The following is a 19,659-nucleotide window of genomic DNA, read 5'->3' as shown; positions in this document are numbered from 1 at the left end:
AACTGAAAACTCTTGACAGCAATTTAGACAGATTAGATGTTCTTTTGATCAAAAGACATATTAAATGTTCCCATTCGAGAGACACAGTTTTAGATTACGTTCTAGGTTAGCGACACATTTGAACTTTGCTTTTGTTTTTGCATAATTTCAAGTATCATCAGTGGGTGAAACGATCTGCCTGCACAGGATAACTAAAGATCACCAGAATCTAAGGCCATCGCCATAAAAAAGCTGTTGCTAATTCACTCATGGTTGTATGCCTCTGCCAGTATTATCAGGCCTCAGTTGTTGACTTTTCAACGTTTGGAGATAAAATGTCATTGCTTCATCGTTTTATCATATTTTACATCTGTGTGTAATATTGTCATAATTAAGTTCTTGAGTTATCGCCAAAAATATGATTTGTGACCTTGGTCTTTGAGGCTTGAGTGAATGTTTTTATGGATGAAGAGTTCAAAAACATAAAGCTGCCAGTGCAGCATATCAAACACATGCAGTCAATAAAAACTGCCCTCAGCTTATGTTTGATTAAAAATGAATGAAATCATCACAAGTTGACCTCTGACCTCGAGGTCAAGGCCACTGGGACTGAAACTTGTCCAAGATTTTTAGTAAATGCACCTATTGTATGACTGTTCAAGTCCTAGCTGACTTCCTTCTTGAGTCATTTCATTTACTGGTTTTTCAAAAAACCTGACCTGCTCTCGACCTCATAACCTTGAGGTCGAGATCACTGAGATTTCAAAACATTTGAGATTTTAAGTAGACGCACAAATGATCTCAATTTAGAAATACTCCATCAGCTTTTTACGGCTGAGGGTTAACAAAAAGTGGTTTTAGATAATAAGGAGAGTACACACATATACGCTGTGCATTCTCACACCCATGAACATGAACATACCACCTGTACATACATACCAGATATTACTGACTCTACCACAATTATCTTTATCATCTGTCTTGCTTCACATGTGCCTGTGGTTCAAGAGCTATCACCAAAATACATATTTAGAAGTTATTTCACTTTTAATAAATTAAACAAGTTATAAATGAAAAGCACTTATCATCTACAGCTCCCTTTGGGGTTTCATGTGCCAACTAGGGATGGACAATCTAGCCAAATGATCATATGACCGTCTTTTGGAATACAATCAAAGGATCTGAAATACAGTGTCAATTACATGCTTGCCTGGATACACTTCTCTGCATTATGTTTTACTGTGAATTTAACCAGAAAGTTGTTAAAGTAGCGATTTTATTGCTGTGAGACTTTTTCGAGACGTTCTTCCTGGTGAAACCAGTCACATTCTTGCTTCGTCAATGTGGACTTAATGTATTTACTTAGCTGACAGTGAGGGGAAACTCACAGAAACCACAAGGCCTTGCCGACATTGTGATCGCCACGAAAGGATCAAGGATGTGTTCGGCAGATTCTGCAGACTTAAAGAATCCAGAGTGAAACAAGCCAGGAATTAAGATGGATAACACTGATGCACCTTTCCTCAAACATCAGTGAAAAAAGAATGACCTATTTTCTCAGTCTATTCTTTTATAAGTCTCATATTGAAATATATGAAAATTTACTCACCAGCCACTTTGTTAGGTACACCTGCACTGAGTGAATTCCAGCACCTTGCTGCATCTACCCCTAAAGAATTAATGCACTTTAAAGGACAAATGGGGTGAGACTGGGTAGTAGAAAGGTGTACCTAATGAAGTGGATGAATGAATATAATAATAATAATATGAACAATTATGCACCTATCCAACTTATCTTGCAGGTCAGTGTGTGTAAGCTACAGAGATGTTTTGGGTCTTTTCCTTATAATTTTGTTTTCATTTTTTAGTAGCAGACTATTAACCCAATATTACATTTTATTATTTATTGCAGACTAGATATGTGTGATAAAACATGCTGGTGACAAAACTATTTAAAATGAGAAGGCAGAATGAAAAAGCTGTTGGTGTCTTCATCAACCTGAGTTCATAGTATTTAAAAAAAATTAAATAAATCAAGCCAGCTACTGCTGCTGTGATCTGAGACTATAAACATAAATAATTAATACTGTTGGACTTGGAAACGACTTTGACCGTGATGTGTAAATAAACATTTTCATTTCCACGTCCCCACAGGTCGGCTTTGTGAAATGGCAGCATACTTCAAAAAGTACATGAAAAAAAAACACAAGCATTGAGCGTATTATTGCTATTTTAGAAATGTATTATCACAGTGAGATTGGAAAACAGGCACAATGAAATGAAGTGCGATGGAACATAATGGAAGTTGTTCTCGTCCTCTTTTGTGTTGTTTTTATTTGTGTGTGTATGTGTGTGTGACGAACACAATGCGCAATCGGCACGGCCATTAAGAGCACAATAAATAGGATGAATCACTTATTACAACATCTAAGGATACAAACGTCCTTCTATTTTCTCCACTTACAGCTTCAGCATCACATCTCAGCCTGACAGGTATCATGGTCCTGGGTCCTTAACCCAGTATTTCGAGATTTTTTCTGGACTTGTTATTTATTTCATTAAAGGTACAAGATCGTTTATGTTCTAATTCTTGAGTATTTTATTTTCTAGTGTTACTTTTTCTTGTTTTATTTTTAGTTCTGCTTTCATTTCCAGTCTGTCCTAGTCTTGTTTCATTGTTTGTTTACCTTTGGTCTCCCCAGTGATGTCCTGCGTCTTTTTTGGTCTGTCTGCATTCTGTCTACATGGCCGTCTGTGTTCTCTATCTTGTCAAATTCACATGTCTTAGCCTGGGTGTTACTTAGTGTTTTATTTTGATAGTCCCATCTTGCATTTGTCAAGTGTCAGTTCTGGTTCCTGAGTCATTTCAGGTAGATTCTATTCAGATGCGTTCCCAGGCGTTTCCACTCTACCCCAATCTCCTCTCTCTGTATTGTGTCACATCCTCCATCGTGGTGTGTATAGTTTATGGTACTCTGGTTAGTTAGTTAGTTACTATTCTGCTTCTGTTACTCTTTTGCCTGCACGATAAAAGCAATGATTTTAAGTTATGTTGTGTCTGCTGAGTCCTGCACTCTCTGTTTTCCACACGCCCCGTTTTATGACACCAGGGGCACGATGCTGACCATTTTAATGATGCTGAAACTATTAACAATGCTGTCACTAAGCAATAGCTGCTTCTTCTTCTTTTCTTTTCTTTTTATAAAGAAAATGGTGGTAATGGTAGTAAGAGGGTGGTTGTGGTCATCATCTTGTATCTGCCATGAATCTGTGCTTTGTTCCACTCTGCAGCAGACCTGCTAGTCTGCAAGTGGATCGCAACAAAGGAAGAATCAGATGACAATGATCTTATTGAGGTGTGGAGGCAAGAGAAAAACAAGCAGGCTGAACAAAGAGAGAAGAGAAAGGAGAGTTACAATAAGAGAAGTGACTATGTCAAAGACTGTGGAGGAAAACATGAAGATGGCAGCAGCCCACTCCTAATGAGTCATAAATCAGCTTGATATGAATAATCTCTACAGCACTATTAGAGCAAAGTGTTTTGAACCTCATTAATTTCTATTAGGGAGCAGCTATCTTCTAAGTTTACTGTAGCATCAAATTTTCTCCAAGCCGCTTTCGTTACGATCGTCCTATAACTTTCACGGATCCCTTAACCTTTATGTGACCAAACGCCATTACTTCCTTTTCATTTTTAGCACATGTAACAAAATATGCAAAAGCTTGTTTTTAAGCATGCCCAGTGGACATTAAATATTTAAGAAATGCCTCTTAGACGTTTCAGTGATAATGATTCAGCTGTTAGCCTGTTACTGCTTCGAAAGCATCTTTGTGAGGAAGCCTTTACTTTAGCTGCCTCCTCAGCTCTTTCTCTGTTTGCTGCTGTCACCTCTTTTAAAGGCAGTGTGGCTGTAAACAGTATACAACACCTAGTAATGAAGTAACACAATAATCAAAGTAAGCAACTGTGCACTTCACAGTATGTAATGCAATGGGATTAAATCCATGTGGAAAAAGGTAAGTCCAGCTTTAAAAGCAGCAAGACAACCCATGTGATAGACCGATGACTTGTCGAGAGAGAGACCCCACATTTTGCCCCCCGAAAATGCCAAATGGAGGGAAGGATGGATGAGTCACAGCCAGACTGATCAGAAAAAGCAAAGAAAGACTCTAATGATGATGACTTCCTCATTTGTTCAACAGGTCCCGTCTGGCTTTCTACAATTATAATTACAAGACAAATGGCAGCACAAACAACACCAGCAGTTGCAGCAGTATGACTTATAATAATTAGTAATATTTATTTGTTTGGTCCAGAAGTGCACTTCACCCAGTGAGTGAGGCCAGAATAGCAACTGTACTTGGTCTCCAATTTGCAGTCACATTAAACGAGCAGAAAAAAACTGCCTGTAAAGCCCTGATTAAACGAGGCTCTACAATTTCTCTGTCAGAGCTCTATCCACTCAATCACTCATTCAAGGCAGGAGCATCAATTAAAGTACTATTTTAATACAGCGCTCGAAATCAACATGTTACGCCCACGCCATTTTCCGTCTTCTTACCAGAGAGGTGAAGATGTAAGTGTAGTAGACTGACAGCATTCCCAGCTCTGATGCCTGCAGAGAAAAAAAAAGACAGGAAGGGCGACAGATGAAAGATTAAAGAGAATGTAAGAAAAGTGCAAGGCACATAGGATTGGTTATTGAACAAAATGATATTAAGTTTGAGGTCAAAGAAACCCAAAGAGGTGGGGAAACAAAGCAAAAAGCAGGGATAGTGATAAAACAGGGTAGAGAGGTCAGTGATGCAGTGTAACTCGAACTCTGGTGTGAGCAGACAGATCAACTGCACATCTCGATAACACCGGGCATATTCCTATCTGACAAAGGTTCTCAATAGAGCAGTTAATTTCTGAGGAGCATTAGTATGCCGTTCGACACTCTGTCTTACAATTTGATTAAATCAAGTCAGAGTGAGGAGCAGTTGTGAAGGACAGGGTGAACTTCTCATGGTTTCATTTCATTAAAGCTATCATAAAAGAAAATCATGAAGGAACAGATTTTAGAATCAGAATCAGAATCAGAAAGGGTTTTATTGCCAAATGTTGAGCGGGTTTACAACATTAGGAAATTGCTGCGGTGCTTCAGTGCAAACATACTGTTATAAATTACGCTTAAATAGACATGAAAATAAAAATAAGAATAAGAATTAAAAGTGCTAAGTAGATAGATATATACATGATATATACATGAGTGCAGGTGGTGATCAGTGCCAAACATGGAATGATGCAGTGAACACAGCGTAGGGTCATGTGTTAGTGGTGGGGACAGTCATACGGTTATTGTTCATGTGTTCAACAGCAGAGGGGAAGAAACTGTTCTTATGGCGAGAGGTTCTGGTGCGAATGGACCGGAGCCTCCTGCCTCAAACAGACTGTGTCCAGGGTGAGAAGGGTCAGCTGAGATCCGAGCTGCACGCCCCAGTGTCCTGGAGGTGTACAGGTCCTGCAGAGATGGGAGTCTGCAACACGCTGCAGTCTCTGTTTGTCCCTGATAGTGGCTCCAGGGTACCACACGGTGATGGAGGAGGTGAGGATGGACTCGATGATTGCAGTGTAGAATTGCATCATCGTCCGTGTTGGCAGGTTGAATTTCTTCAGCTGCCTCAGGAAGTACATCCTCTGCTGGGCTTTCTTAATGACGGAGGTGATGGTGGGCTCCCACTTCAGGTCCTGGGTGATGGTGGTACCCAGGAAGCGGAATGAGTCCACAGAGGTGATGGGGGTGTCAGTCAGGATGATGGGGGGGAGTGGAGCTGTGTGCTTCCTGAAGTCCACAATAATCTCCACTGTCTAGTGCCACAACGCACATTATCATTAAAACCAATTAAAACCCATAAACCTGTAAATATCAAGTGGTTGACAAAAAAAATGTTTTTCAAAAGTCCCACAGTGAGGAGACCAGATGTCTCTGTTGTGCTGTGGGGGGGGCATCATGTTCTCATGGTTTGGATTCTCTTAGAGGAACAAGTCACATTAAATCAAACTTGTTATCAGTTATCTCTTTTATCTTATGATGAAACAGATGTTTGAAATGAATGAAAATGAGAATAATATCCATATAGTTTCCACACTGAAATTATTCTAAGTGTGCATCATCAGAAAGACTTTAATAACAGATATTTACCTGTGAGCCAAACAAAATCTTATTGCTTTTTATTTGTTTTTGTTTCTAATGTCTCTGTAAAGCACTTTGAATCACCTTGTTGTTGAATTGTGCTATACAAATAAATTTGCCTTGCCTTGCCTTGCCTATTGTGTGCTGAGTGTGAGTATCAGGTGTTCAAACTACAGTAAATAATAAAATACTAAAAACATGAAAGGTGCTAATTATTACAGCCTTTTTATTATTAAACTCCAAATGACTGCTCAAGATGTTTTTGTACAGCTTGTACTTTTGCAAACTTAAGCACGCTATTAATCTAAAAGTACCCTGAGCTTCTCTATGCACAGTAAATTACATGCTTCAGGGGGGTTGTTTGTTAAGGTCTGCCCTGGGGTTACACGGCAGGTAAGGGTAGCTAATGGTACAAGGCGGCTGAAATGTTCTCTCTTTGCAGAAAATACATAAAAAAAACGGAATATTTCAAGCCACTGCCTCTTTTCTGTGGGTGACCTCTGCCTTTAATAGCAACAAACAGAAAATGACATTATGACCCAGAACGCTTTGTTTGCTACCCACACTTTATTCAGGATGTACAACACCGCCATAGCTAATGGCTGATGAAAAATCCCTTCGGTCTCTTTTGCTACTTTTGAAATAAGCCTTCTTGCGTTTTGTTTTGGGTTTTTCTTTTACTTTTGATCTTGTGGTTGTTCAACCACAGCTTTTGGTCAGAGTGCACAGTTTGCACTGCACCATATATACTGGACAAAGTCTTGTAATAAACAGCTGTGCAAAGAATTGGGAGGCCTGAATAAATGAGATTAAACACAAAATGCTGACCTAAACCCGTCTGAATGCTAAAACCTCAGAGAGTGAGACCTTTGCCGGAAGACGGTTTGAAGTAAGATGTAAACAAACTAATAAGGGGCAATGTCTTGCATGACATAGGCCATTCCTGTCCCTTTAGACAAGCTTGGCGCTCTCATGATTATCTGAGACTCGTGAATATTCCAGTGCAGAGCTTTGATATGTTTGGCAACCGCACACTTCACATGAGGTTTGATTGCCAACTTTCTACCACCCTGCCACAGGACTGTCTTTTGACAGGCAGAGACAGACAGCGTGACGCAGAAAGAAGACGGGCTATGCGAGAGCCAAGGAGATGGATGAACAAGACCACATGGCGAGGGTGGTGTGAAGAAATAAAGTGAAATCCTCTTCACTGCATTTGGGTGCAGAGAAAACACAGAGAGAACAGAGAGTGGTGAGAAGAAAGACCAACTCCATATTCAAACTGAAGAGACAGATGGAGCACACACAGAGAGAAAGAGACAGTCCAGTGTGGACTCCTGCTGCTCTGTGGTTGCTATGGTGACTAGATGACCACTGAAAGACAACCTGAAAACTTTACTTAGACTGAAAACTACTGTGATATATATGTGTGTGTGTGTGGGTGTGTGTGTGTATATATATATATATATATATATATATATATATATATATATATAAAAATAAGAGGGAACAATTAATATAATGAAAAAACAAGAGAATCATCTTCTTCTCCATCCCTCTCCCAACCCTCTTCTGCCCCCACTCATTGTCACCTCCACTCTAGCTATCCATCTATTGTCTTCAAGAAATAATGAGGTGTGTATTAATTACTAAGAGACCATATGCTGCTGCCACACACCCTCGCTTCTTCAGCTCCAACCTGCACCGATCCCATTATTACTTTTTACAGCATAAATGTCCAAACAGCAGGAGCTGTATCAGTAGTATTACATTGCTGTAAAAACAGATTTTTCTTTCTTTTGCGATATTTGCCAAAATATAACTAATTAGACAAAAATTACAAAATTAAATACAAAATGCAGTTTTTAAATTATGATTTTTTTTATTAAGGGATAAAAATAACCAAACCAACCAGGCCCAGGTTGAAAAAGTAATTGCCCTCCCCAGACATGAATTAATGGTGATTAACCACATTTTTAGTTGATTTGACTTTCACTGGCCACGACCAAGCCCTGGTTACCACTACCCTTCCTAAATCAAGAAATCACTTTAATAGAAGCTGTCTGAGAACAGGAAGTAGGCTAAAAGTTCTCAAAAAATCAACACATGCAATTCACAAAACAATGTCACTGACATCTGTCAGTCTGGAACAGGGCAACAATGCCATTTCTATGGATCTGGGACTCCAGAGAACCCCAGCAAGATCCATTATCCACAAATGGAGAAAACTTTCAGGGGAGGCCTGGTCTACCAAAATGACTCCAAATGCAATTTAGATTAGATTAGAATTTGGGATTCAACAATAAGAAGCGTGAAAACAGCATCCGTAGCAGAGCTCCACGGGGAAACTGCTGACTCAACAGAACACAAAGGCTTGTTTTGGGGATCCACCATCTGGTGGATATCCTGGACTGATGAGACAAAAGCTAAACATTTTTGGAAGGTCCTGTTACATCTGGCTTAACACTAACAGCATGCCATAAAAAGAACATCACACCAACACTCAAACAGGGTGGAGGTAATGTGTTGGTCAATTATTGCTGTAATTGATGGAACCATGAATTCTGCTCTGCACCAGGAAAGCCTGAAGGGGTTTGTGAAGCTAAATGCCACTTGAATGGCTAAAATAAAATAAAATAAAACAAAATTAAATAACATTTTGGAGTGGCCTAGTCAAAATCCAGACTTAAATTAGATTGAGATGGTTACACAGGCCGGTCAAAATTCCTCCACAGTGATGTCAAAGAGTCATCGCCACTTATTACAAATGCTCGACTGCAGTTCTAAATTCCTAATTCTAAATATTAGGTCAAGGGAGCAAATCATTTTTACACAAGGCCATGTAGGTTTGGATAGACTGCCTTAATAAATGAAATCATCATTAAGAAACAGGATTTTGCATTTACTCAGGTTATCTTTGCAAAATGTAAAAGCAAAATATTTGAAAACATCTGAAACATCTAATTGTGACAAATATGCAAAAAAGAAAAAAGAAAGAAAAGAAATCAGAAAGGGGGAAAATACTTTTTCACAGCACTGCACATTAAAGTAAACGTGTCTAAGGTCGTATTAATGTTCCACAGCATTAATTACTGGTATGTGCCATTAGCAAAGAAACCACGCAAAGGTCACACTGATATGCTTCTGACAGAAACTGCACTCACTGGTGTTGTCAGTCGTTTTTTCTCTGTTTATGTAAAAGAGGAGGAACCAGTAGATAATAAATTCACTTCATGTGATACACTGTCTTAAAGAAAAAACACTTTAAATAAAATGAATGAAAGGTACAAAAGTGGAGAAAAGGCCTTTGTCTTATGAGTCTGTTCTTAAACTAACCTGCAAAACATTTGGTGAAATCTTACTTCTCGACACTCAGTCATTGGAATACGACTGGATTTTATGCACTCCTACATGTGCAGTAATTTGAAAGGACGTGCTTGTTTGGCAATATCGCTTGCGTTCATTTCCTTTTTAATTTAGGCTTAGATTTTGAGCATAACTCTGTCTTTGAAAACCTGTGCCCACTTAAACACAAATTCTTATCATCCATCTTGCAATTCAACACTAAACGACTTAAAACTTTTCCAACTTTCTCCAAATACTGGAGAAAGTTGAACAGTTATCCTTGAACAATTGTTGCCACCGGCGTTCTTCCCTCGCTTTCACTTTTTGAGATTTATATGAATGTGGAGTGGTATTAATCCCAGACCGCAGGCACGGAATAAAGAGAAGCGTTATCAGTGCATACAGATCACGGCTATCGTGTGTCCCATACTAACCCGCTCCAAAATGATATGTGACATTGTGGCATTGGCATCGACTATTATGGTGGGAGTCTTGTCATCTCGAATCTCCTTTAGGAGTGGGGTCGGGTCCTGGCTGTCATCAAGCATGCGCACAGACAGAGTCTCCTTGGAGATGAGGAACTGCCTGAGGAGCTGCTCCAGGTTTAATAAGCCTGCCGGTAAGACACACATGGAAAAAAGAAAGAAAGAAAGAAAGAAAAGAAAAACATGAGAGACAGAGAATTACTCATATTGAAGGAAAGAATCTCCCAAGGAAATGGTACTTTAAATGCATTTTTAAAATTAGGATATATAGCCAAAAAGTTAAGGAAAGTCAACAACATTTATTAAGTTTGATCCTGCAATGCAGCATGAGCCTAAATATTCAGTGTCCTTATACAGTCGTGTGAAAAAAAAAGTTTTCACAGGACTGCAGAGTCCTGTGAAAACTTGAGTACACTCCCTGATTCAGTAGTTTGTAGAACCACCTTTACCATCAATAATTTGATAAAGTCTTTCTGTGTGACTTTATCAGTCTCGCTCATGGTTGTGGAGAATTTTTTCCTTAAACGAGGTTAGTCTTTATGCAAGCCTGCCACAGCATGTCAGTGGGGCTGAGGTTAGGACTTTGACTGGGTCACTGTAACACCTTGATTCTTTTCACTTTCACCCATTCTGTTGTAGATTTGCTGCTGCGCTCAAAATAATTCTCCTTCATGACCCAGTTTGGGCCAAGCTTTAGCTGTTGCATGATGCATGACTGCAAGCTGCCCGAGACCTGTACTATGAAGCAGTATTTTCTCATATCCAGGTAATGTCAGACTGGCCCTGGGTTTTCTGTACTACAAAAACAAAACTCTCATCATGGTAAGTTATGCTGGTAACGTAACCTGCTCAAGAGCAGATCCCTAATCAGGTTCCAGATCAGGGATCATCAGGTATGAAATCACCATCTATTGAGCCTCCAGTTCTCCAGAAAAGCATTACCATTCCCGGGTGTTTGCATGGATAGTAGGAAGCTCTTTCAATCTAAAATCTTGCTGTTTTATACTTTGAGTTTTCCAGTTGTAAAAATGTTATTCTTATGAAATAAGCAGTAATATATTATCCTACATTAGGACCTCTGTTTGTACTTTATTTCAAATCTATATGCAGACTAAGGCTGCAATTGAAATCTGCTTTTATATTCATTCTTAATTGGATTAAACACAACCAAGGTTGCTAAGTAACAACAAAAACTTAAACTGTCTAACATTAATTAAATACTCATTTTCAATATATGTATATATATTTCTTAATGATAGAGTTATGATATTGATAAGTCTCCTAACTTACACAGTTGGTATTAATGTAGCAGCTCTTTTCCACTTTCACTGATTGAAGTGTTTGAAACACACACACATTCGCACAAAACATTTAATACTAAATTACTGTAAAGTCCTTTTCTTCTCACACATGCACCGCTGATTTGTTTGAAGCACCTATGTTATTTTCAGTCTGTGTTATGTCTTTAACCTATTCATTTTCCCCCTAATGCTATAGTTTCATGTTCCTTTGTAAAATATGCTGCTCTAATGTCAGTCTACACTGATCCATAATTGCCATTGATGAAATGCTGCCATCACCACCCTCTTCACGTGAATGTGCAAACCTTGTGGAAACCATGGGTTTAACTTAGCAAGCTGATAATCAGCTCCGTGCAAGCGATTATCCTGATTGCTAATGTTAGGTTAAGTGAATCAAAGTAACGGGAAGACTGAACGGGATTTGTACTGTGGCTGCAAAACAATTCCAAGTCGTCACCCCTCTGCTACTGTGCTCGACATTTGGTTGCCGATGTGCATTAGGTCTCGTCTGTCAAATAAACATTATTCTAGAAGTCTTGGGATTTGACCAGAAGCAACTTTTCTTTGTAAGATTTGACACAGAAAATGCCCTGTCTTCTAAACATACTTGTTCTTTTTCTAATTGTACAATGTGAATTTTAATATTTAATATGCCATTCGAGGCATGCAGAGTCTGAGATGTAGCTCTTGGATTTTTTGCAGTTTTTCTGAGCATTTCATGGTCTGGCAACTTCAGCTTTTATAGAGGTGCTCACACTGGCTGATGATCAATTAATCAATTGCATTTGAATGGCAGCCCACGGCTGCTACTTACCTCCTTAAGTCCTGGAAGTTTGTACTTAATTCTTCTCAGGACTTTACTCAAACGAGTATTATTTTCATTCAGATCAAGTACACCGATCATCTTTAACGGCGGCTATCAGGTAGCTATCAAACTGAAAGCAATGAACTTCTCTCATACTCTATCCCCTGGTAATAGACCATTTGACTCCAGTTGGGTGAGTGGGATTTGCCCTAATTAAAGCATAGCCGACTTAATCATAACACTCCCGGCAGCATTTTACGAGTCACTTTGCATCCATATATTAGCAGACCCAGAGAGGATATGGGCTAATTTTCCATGTAGTTGTCTTGGGAAACTTGGAGTTCAGTAAGATGAGGATAAATACAGCCTCAGTAAATCCAAAGGGCTTGTTTTGTGGTGGCACAGTTTGGTATTTTCGTGACACTGATGTTTACTTAAAGCATCTGTGAGGTATTTTGGTAGCAGGCACAGAGTGCACAGGTGTGAAGAGAGACACAAACAGGTGGAATATTCACAGGTGGATGAAGCAGCAAAGCAAAGTGAGTTGTAGAAATGTTGATGAACCATGTGTAAAATCATATCTGCTTTTTTGAGCAATGCCACACCGCTGGTACTTCAGAGGTTGATGAACAAAGATAAGATGAAAACTTGGACGAGCAACAAAACTGTGCCTGAAATACAAAGAAGATATTTTAACGAATCATTCCCCTGCCAGTGTATCCCTTTAATTCGACATTAAAAATTAATGTGTACTGCAGTTGAAGCGTCATTGTCAATAAATCTGTCCACATCTATATTAATATGAGTGATTCTAAAACTCCACAGATGCTTTGTACAGCAAAGCAAGCTTATCCTTCAGTTTACTGAATCTCTGCAGCAATGTCACGCCAGCAGGACGTGCATAAATCTACCACATCTAAAGTTTGACTAGCGCCACACCAGATTTCAGCAGCATTACACACAGCCATCCCAGCATAGACCTTCATTAAATCACCTGAAAATGATGCCAGGCTGCTATAAAAATCACACTTAAAAAAAAAAAAAAAACTCCTGCAAAGGCAACCTGTTGTGATATAATGTCACAGTGTGTCTTATACAGGGAGTGCAGAATTATTAGGCAAATGAGTATTTTGTCCACATCATCCTCTTCATGCATGTTGTCTTACTCCAAGCTGTATAGGCTCGAAAGCCTACTACCAATTAAGCATATTAGGTGATGTGTATCTCTGTAATGAGAAGGGGTGTGGTCTAATGACATCAACACCCTATATCAGGTGTGCATAATTATTAGGCAACGTCCTTTCCTTTGGCAAAATGGGTCAAAAGAAGGACTTGACAGGCTCAGAAAAGTCAAAAATAGTGAGATATCTTGCAGAGGGATGCAGCAGTCTCAAAATTGCAAAGCTTCTGAAGCGTGATCATCGAACAATCAAGCGTTTCATTCAAAATAGTCAACAGGGTCGCAAGAAGCGTGTGGAAAAACCAAGGCGCAAAATAACTGCCCATGAACTGAGAAAAGTCAAGCGTGCAGCTGCCAAGATGCCACTTGCCACCAGTTTGGCCATATTTCAGAGCTGCAACATCACTGGAGTGCCCAAAAGCACAAGGTGTGCAATACTCAGAGACATGGCCAAGGTAAGAAAGGCTGAAAGACGACCACCACTGAACAAGACACACAAGCTGAAACGTCAAGACTGGGCCAAGAAATATCTCAAGACTGGTTTTTCTAAGGTTTTATGGACTGATGAAATGAGAGTGAGTCTTGATGGGCCAGATGGATGGGCCCGTGGCTGGATCGGTAAAGGGCAGAGAGCGTAGTGCCGTACAACAGCGGAGCAAACAAAACAAATCGTCTTACGATATGACAAAAATCACGGACAATCCATAGAAAAGCCGCACCTGACTAAAAGCCGCAGGGTTCAAAGCTTGTGCAAAAAGTAGCGGCTTATAGCCCGACAATTACGGTAATTGAAATGGGTATATATTTGTTTTTTGTTAAGTTGCCTAATAATTATGCACAGTAATAGTCACCTGCACACACAGATATCCCCCTAAAATAGCTAAAACTGAAAACAAACTAAAAACTACTTCCAAAAACATTCAGCTTTGATATTAATGAGTTTTTTGGGTTCATTGAGAACATGGTTGTTGTTCAATAATAAAATTATTCCTCAAAAATACAACTTGCCTAATAATTCTGCACTCCCTGTATATGAACTTCCAACTGAAATAGTATTGGAGCAATGCTGGTAGATTAATGGCTTTATCATTTTTGATTGTCACATTTTCAGTCGTTAAAACACACACATACCGTTTGACTCTGAATGCAGACTGTAAGGTTTGTAAAGCATTCTCACTTAAGCTTAATAACTGATATATGGAGCGACTGCCTCTTCTCTCTCCTGCTGCTACTTCAATCATGAACCTGATTAATGATCAGCTGATCGGCTTTTCTGTCGCGAGTCCGTCTCTCTTGTTTGTTTATCGCCCACTTTGCCCCAGAAAGAGGAAACCAGTGGATAAACAACTGCAGCACGTTTAAACTTGATAAGCTGTTGTTAGAATTTATTTAATATTACTTTCTACACCAGGATCTTTTTCTACGTAGCTGATGGCTGGTAACTGTGCAGGGGCGGGTCTAGCAAAGTTTAGCCAGGGGGGCCGAACAGGGCATGAACAGGAAAAGGGGGCACAAAGACATACTTTTCTTTCTAATTGTCATGTCTAGCTCTTAATAAATAATTATCTGAATCTTTTCATCTGATGTAAAATGTATAGAAGTCCATTATTGTATATAGGAACTATTAAGTCAAATTGATAACTTAGTAAGCTATAGTACTTTTTCCTTTGGGAAAATACCATCTGTGCAGTTTGCAATTCTGTTAAGGAAAGATGTTGAATCTATTTAATTATTGTAGAAAAATAACTAATTTCTGTGCACTTTTTTAAACACATGCATTAAATTAAAGTTGATTACGTCAATTAAGCATTATGAAGCGGAGGGTGGGGAGTGGTTCCCTATTTTATTCTTTTTGCTGGGAGTTGGCAACCCTATTAGTTAGGTTGTTTAATATTTCTGCTAAGTACTCTTTAAAACACCAGAATCGGGAGGATGGAGTAGGTTTAAGTTTATTAGATTGATCAGTTTTGCTGAACTGAAATATTTTGGGTGCAGTGTATTTTTTGCATACAGGTATAACAGAATAGCTTTAGTTTAGTTTAGTTTTTTTAAACTTGAACATTTATGAGTATGAATATTTATGAGTATGAATATTTATGATATCGGTATCTGACATAAAAAAGTGATATCGTGCCATCTTTAGTTTGTTGGGCTGTTATCATTACATTTTCCTTTGACTGGCACAGCTGTTTCATTGCAGTGACATCAGCCACATTACTGGCTAAGAAAACATTTATTAATGACACACTCTCTGATTATACCTGATTTCACCAAGGCCTTTCTATGTTGCTCTGCTGCACCTGCTATGGGCAACCACAGTCTGTGCACCCAAGACAACCCAAGAAAACCAAAGACACTGACATTAAAGTTACACTGGTGCCCCATTCATATCTTGGTAGATCTCCTCATATTTATGTAACATGTCATGAGAAGAGTTTGAAAGGAAGCATATGACTTTGTAGGAAATGACTTGCATTAGCATAGCCTCCACCTGCAGTGTTAAGTATAAAGTAATAGTAAATTCGCAATCCAGACTTTTAGCAGATATTTAATATGATTTATTTCCAAGGCAACAGCCAAGCAGTTCCTGTCACATTTAGGCAGCTTTGGTGCTGCAATTTTAGGTTATCAAGCTCATTCCTCCAGCTTCTGCTGCACATTCTGCACATTAACACAAGCTGCAAAATTGTTCCAGGCATTGTTATCATGCGCTGAGCTTTCGACGTCCGCCTGTTTTTATGGCACTATATCAGCCAACGTGCTTGGGTTCCTGCACCTGGTGACCTGCATGTGTGCACTCGTAAGACATCACCCTCGGCTGCTGCAAGCCAGATCAGCTTCCTGCGTGGTACCATGCAGAATATCTTTGATGAGTTTGAAAGCAGGTTTAGCTTAAGTGCACTCTTTGTCTCCCTCCTGCAGCCTCTCACGTATCTCACAAGGCTTTCAGTATGATTTCATGATGAGTTCATGACATTAGACGCTACAGTGAACTAGACGTTGCTTGCTAAACACAAATACAGTGACACACAGGAGACTGTTCTCCTTAGTGTTTTGGCTGAAGAAGATTTGAAGGGAATCAGTCTTTTTCTTTTTACTTGGCTGCTTTACACAACCATGTTGTTCCCTCAGTGTTTGTTCTGGTGAACCAGTTTCAATCAAATGAAAAACATGCAGCTGAATGAAAATTTTGCTCCTGTGTAGTTAGACTTGGATAGAGCTCTATACAGAAAAAGCAAGTTCTGTGAGACTATAAGTGTATGTGTGTGTGTGTGTGTGTGTGTGTGTGTGTGTGTGTGTGTGTGTGTATTCTGTAAATTATCCTCTCCTCTTCCTGAAGACTCGGTGTGTGTGTTTTTTTTTACTTATCTTCTCTTACTCACAACACAGTTTGAACCCACAGAATTGGTTATACACTTCATAAATCCTACTACAGTTTCTTTTAAGCTGGGACTCATGTCAGCAATAGACATACAACAGAAAGTAAATGAATTGTGAGTTACACAGACGTTTTTCCTTTGAGGAAATAAAATGTGCGCTTATACATCGTTATTGTTTATAATGGCCTCAAATTCACCTCAACATTCTAATGGAAGAATCTTTCCTATTGCTGCTTCCTCGTATTAAAAGTGTTCAAATGTTCAACCACAAAATGCCTTTTATTCTGAAGCTAACAGACATTGTAACTTTTCCAAAATGTTGTCCAATTACCTGCAATCAAACCTCAAAGACTTAACAGTCTTGAGTTTAAACTTTTTCTTGCAACCACAGGTTTGCTAAAGGTTGGTGTCCAATCTAGAAACTATTTTATGCATTTCCAGTAAAATACACTTGCTCATCCAAGAAATCTGACACTGGAACAACATGAAATAATCACTGCACCTTAAATACTGTCACATCTGGCACCAAGATGTTAGCAACAGATTCTTTAGCTTGCTTGCTAGAGTTAAGTCTACTTGCCTTCTTTTCATAGCGCATCCCTGTGACAGGTGTTCCCAAAAACGTGATTCACCAGGCGAGACCAGCTTCTTCCATCGCTCTGTGGTCCACTCCTGATGCTCATGTGACTATTGTTAGCATGTTCGACAGTGGACAGGGGTCAACACGGGCACCCTGACTTTTCTGCGGCTATGCAGCCCCAAACTTTGATGCACTGTCTAGTCCGACACCTTTTCATTAGAACCAAGATTAGCCTTTTTGTCAATTTGGGCTACATTAGCTCGTATGTTGAATCGAACCACACGGTCACCCCCCACATACGTTAATGAGCCTTGGCCGTCCATGAACCTGTCGCTAGTTCACCACTCCTCATACCTTGGACCACTTTTGATAGATACTGACCATTAGAGACCAGAAACTCCCCACAACAGCTGCAGCTTTGGAGAGCTAGCACTTGTCAAACTCATCCTTTTTTCCTGCTTCTAACACATCAACTTTGAGGATGAAACTTGCTTCCTGATGTATCCCACCCACTAACAGGTGCCATGATGAAGAGATAATGACTGTTATTCACTTCACCCGTTAGTGGTCATAATGCTAGGCCTGATCTATGCAGTCCTTTGACCTATTCTCGTTAGTTTACATCAGCTTCCCCATCCTGTTTATACTCCTAGTATGGCTGCTAGTTTCATAGTTTAGTTTGGGAAATCACAGACTGGACAGTTTAGAAACATAGCCATGGTCAGATGCATACTCCTCAATAACATAACAGAACACCTTATTAGCACTCACTTCCACATGATTAGATTATTTCAATTTATTGCACACCTAAATGATGATTCAGTAGCCTACATTAGCAAGGCTACTGATCGGCAGTCTGCACAGGGGACACATTCACTAAACAACCCAATTTAAGGTGTTATTGACAACTCTTAAATCACTACACTGCATGGCTCCACTTTATATCTCAGAACTCTTGACATCTTATTCCACTCACAGATCACTCGGATCAGTTGCTGTTCCACAGTCTTGGCTTAGAAGAAAGAGGGATGTGCTTTCACTGTTTTGGAACAAACTCTCTCTTCCCATTTAAAACTACATGTACAAACATTTTACAATGTATTCTTAATGCTTTGTCTATTGGCATCATTTCTTCTCTTCTCAGCAGCTTGTTACTCTGGTTTAGAAAGATGGCATAGAAATAAAGGATATAATAATAATTATTATTATTATTTTTGACTACTATTATTAAAGGAGTGGAAACTGCGAGACAATAACAGATGATTTGCAGATGCAGCCCACAGTTTTTTTAACCTATGAAATAACCCCAATTACTCCTACATAATGAACCCTCAGCTCTCAAACCTGTCAAAAAAAAAAAAGGCTGGTTCTCAAAGCGCCAAGGTAGAACTGCCACTATGAATGTCTCAGTGAAAAAAAGTGTATTTACAGGCCAGACACAGCACACACAACCAAGCCCATCAAACCAGGTCTTAAAGCTACTGTTTAAGAATTCTAACATCTGGATAAAGAGAAGACTTGTCCTTGGCTCAGATAAGCAGGGTTTGAATCAAGAGAAGGCATTACATCCTGAAAGTTTACAAGAGCACACTTCTGTTTGTGTGTTGTGTGTTAGTGAGACTAAACGTCCTCATTGGCATGGAGGACACGTGGCTGTGACTCTCACTCAGACACAGATAAAGGTGAAGGCTGACATTCAGCTATAGCAATCACTCATTTACCTTCCAGATATTGTCGGCATAGGATGACTGCAAGAGCACTCTCTCTCTCTTACTCCCATACAATATAAAGCAATAAAATATAACAGAATAATACGTAATGAAAATTTCAATGTCTCAGATAAAGCTTTTTAACATACACTCAAAAACCTTTATGACAGCTGTACATTATGGTGACTCATTTAGCCTTGAGCAATAAGTAAGACCTAGTTTTATGACTTTGCCATCACTGGGACCATCAATTTAAGGTGTCGCGGACAAGGTAATGTGTTAAAACACTGCATACAGCGGGTCGGAGCATATTCTCTTTTTCATTAAAACAAATAACCAGGAAAGCAGAGCCATTTGTACAGACGTTAATCCACTGTTCTCTCTGCAAACTGCATTGAAAGAGATTGCTAATATGAAATGGGAGACATGCAATTCTGCAGAAAGGTTAATTTGTTGGTTTCTCAGTATGAATGTTATATTACTGTGTGACAGTGTTTCATTGATAGAAAAAAATCATGAAAAATATTTGTATTTCTTTGTAAAAAAAAAAGAAAAGAAAAGAAAAGAAAGAAATCCATGAAAATGTTGAAGACAGATGAATGGATTAATGAGCTAATCAGTGATTTAAAGTCTTATTTAGTGACTGTAGCATCTGTGGACTCTAGCTTCTGATTAGCTAATAGATACTAAGGAGGTCAAAGCTCCAGTAACACTTGTAT

General features: G+C 39.1%; 1 protein-coding gene across 1 annotated transcript in view; it reads right to left on the bottom strand.

The window, feature by feature from the left end:
* The window catches only part of grik4 (glutamate receptor, ionotropic, kainate 4), a 364,143-nt gene that overhangs the window by 89,180 nt on the left and 255,304 nt on the right, over nt 1–19,659 (bottom strand). Inside the window, exons 7-8 of the mRNA XM_080889585.1 lie at nt 9,935–10,113; nt 4,542–4,595 (exon numbers count right to left, since the gene is read on the bottom strand). Coding sequence (XP_080745711.1) covers nt 4,542–4,595; nt 9,935–10,113 — 233 coding nt within the window. The remainder of the gene's footprint in view (nt 1–4,541; nt 4,596–9,934; nt 10,114–19,659) is intronic.

This window comes from Rhamphochromis sp. 'chilingali' (assembly GCF_963969265.1).
Source record: "Rhamphochromis sp. 'chilingali' genome assembly, chromosome: 8".
Classification (NCBI taxonomy): Eukaryota; Metazoa; Chordata; class Actinopteri; order Cichliformes; family Cichlidae; genus Rhamphochromis; species Rhamphochromis sp. 'chilingali'.
Note: the sequence above shows the minus strand (reverse complement) of the source record. Positions and strands in the feature narration are given on the sequence as shown.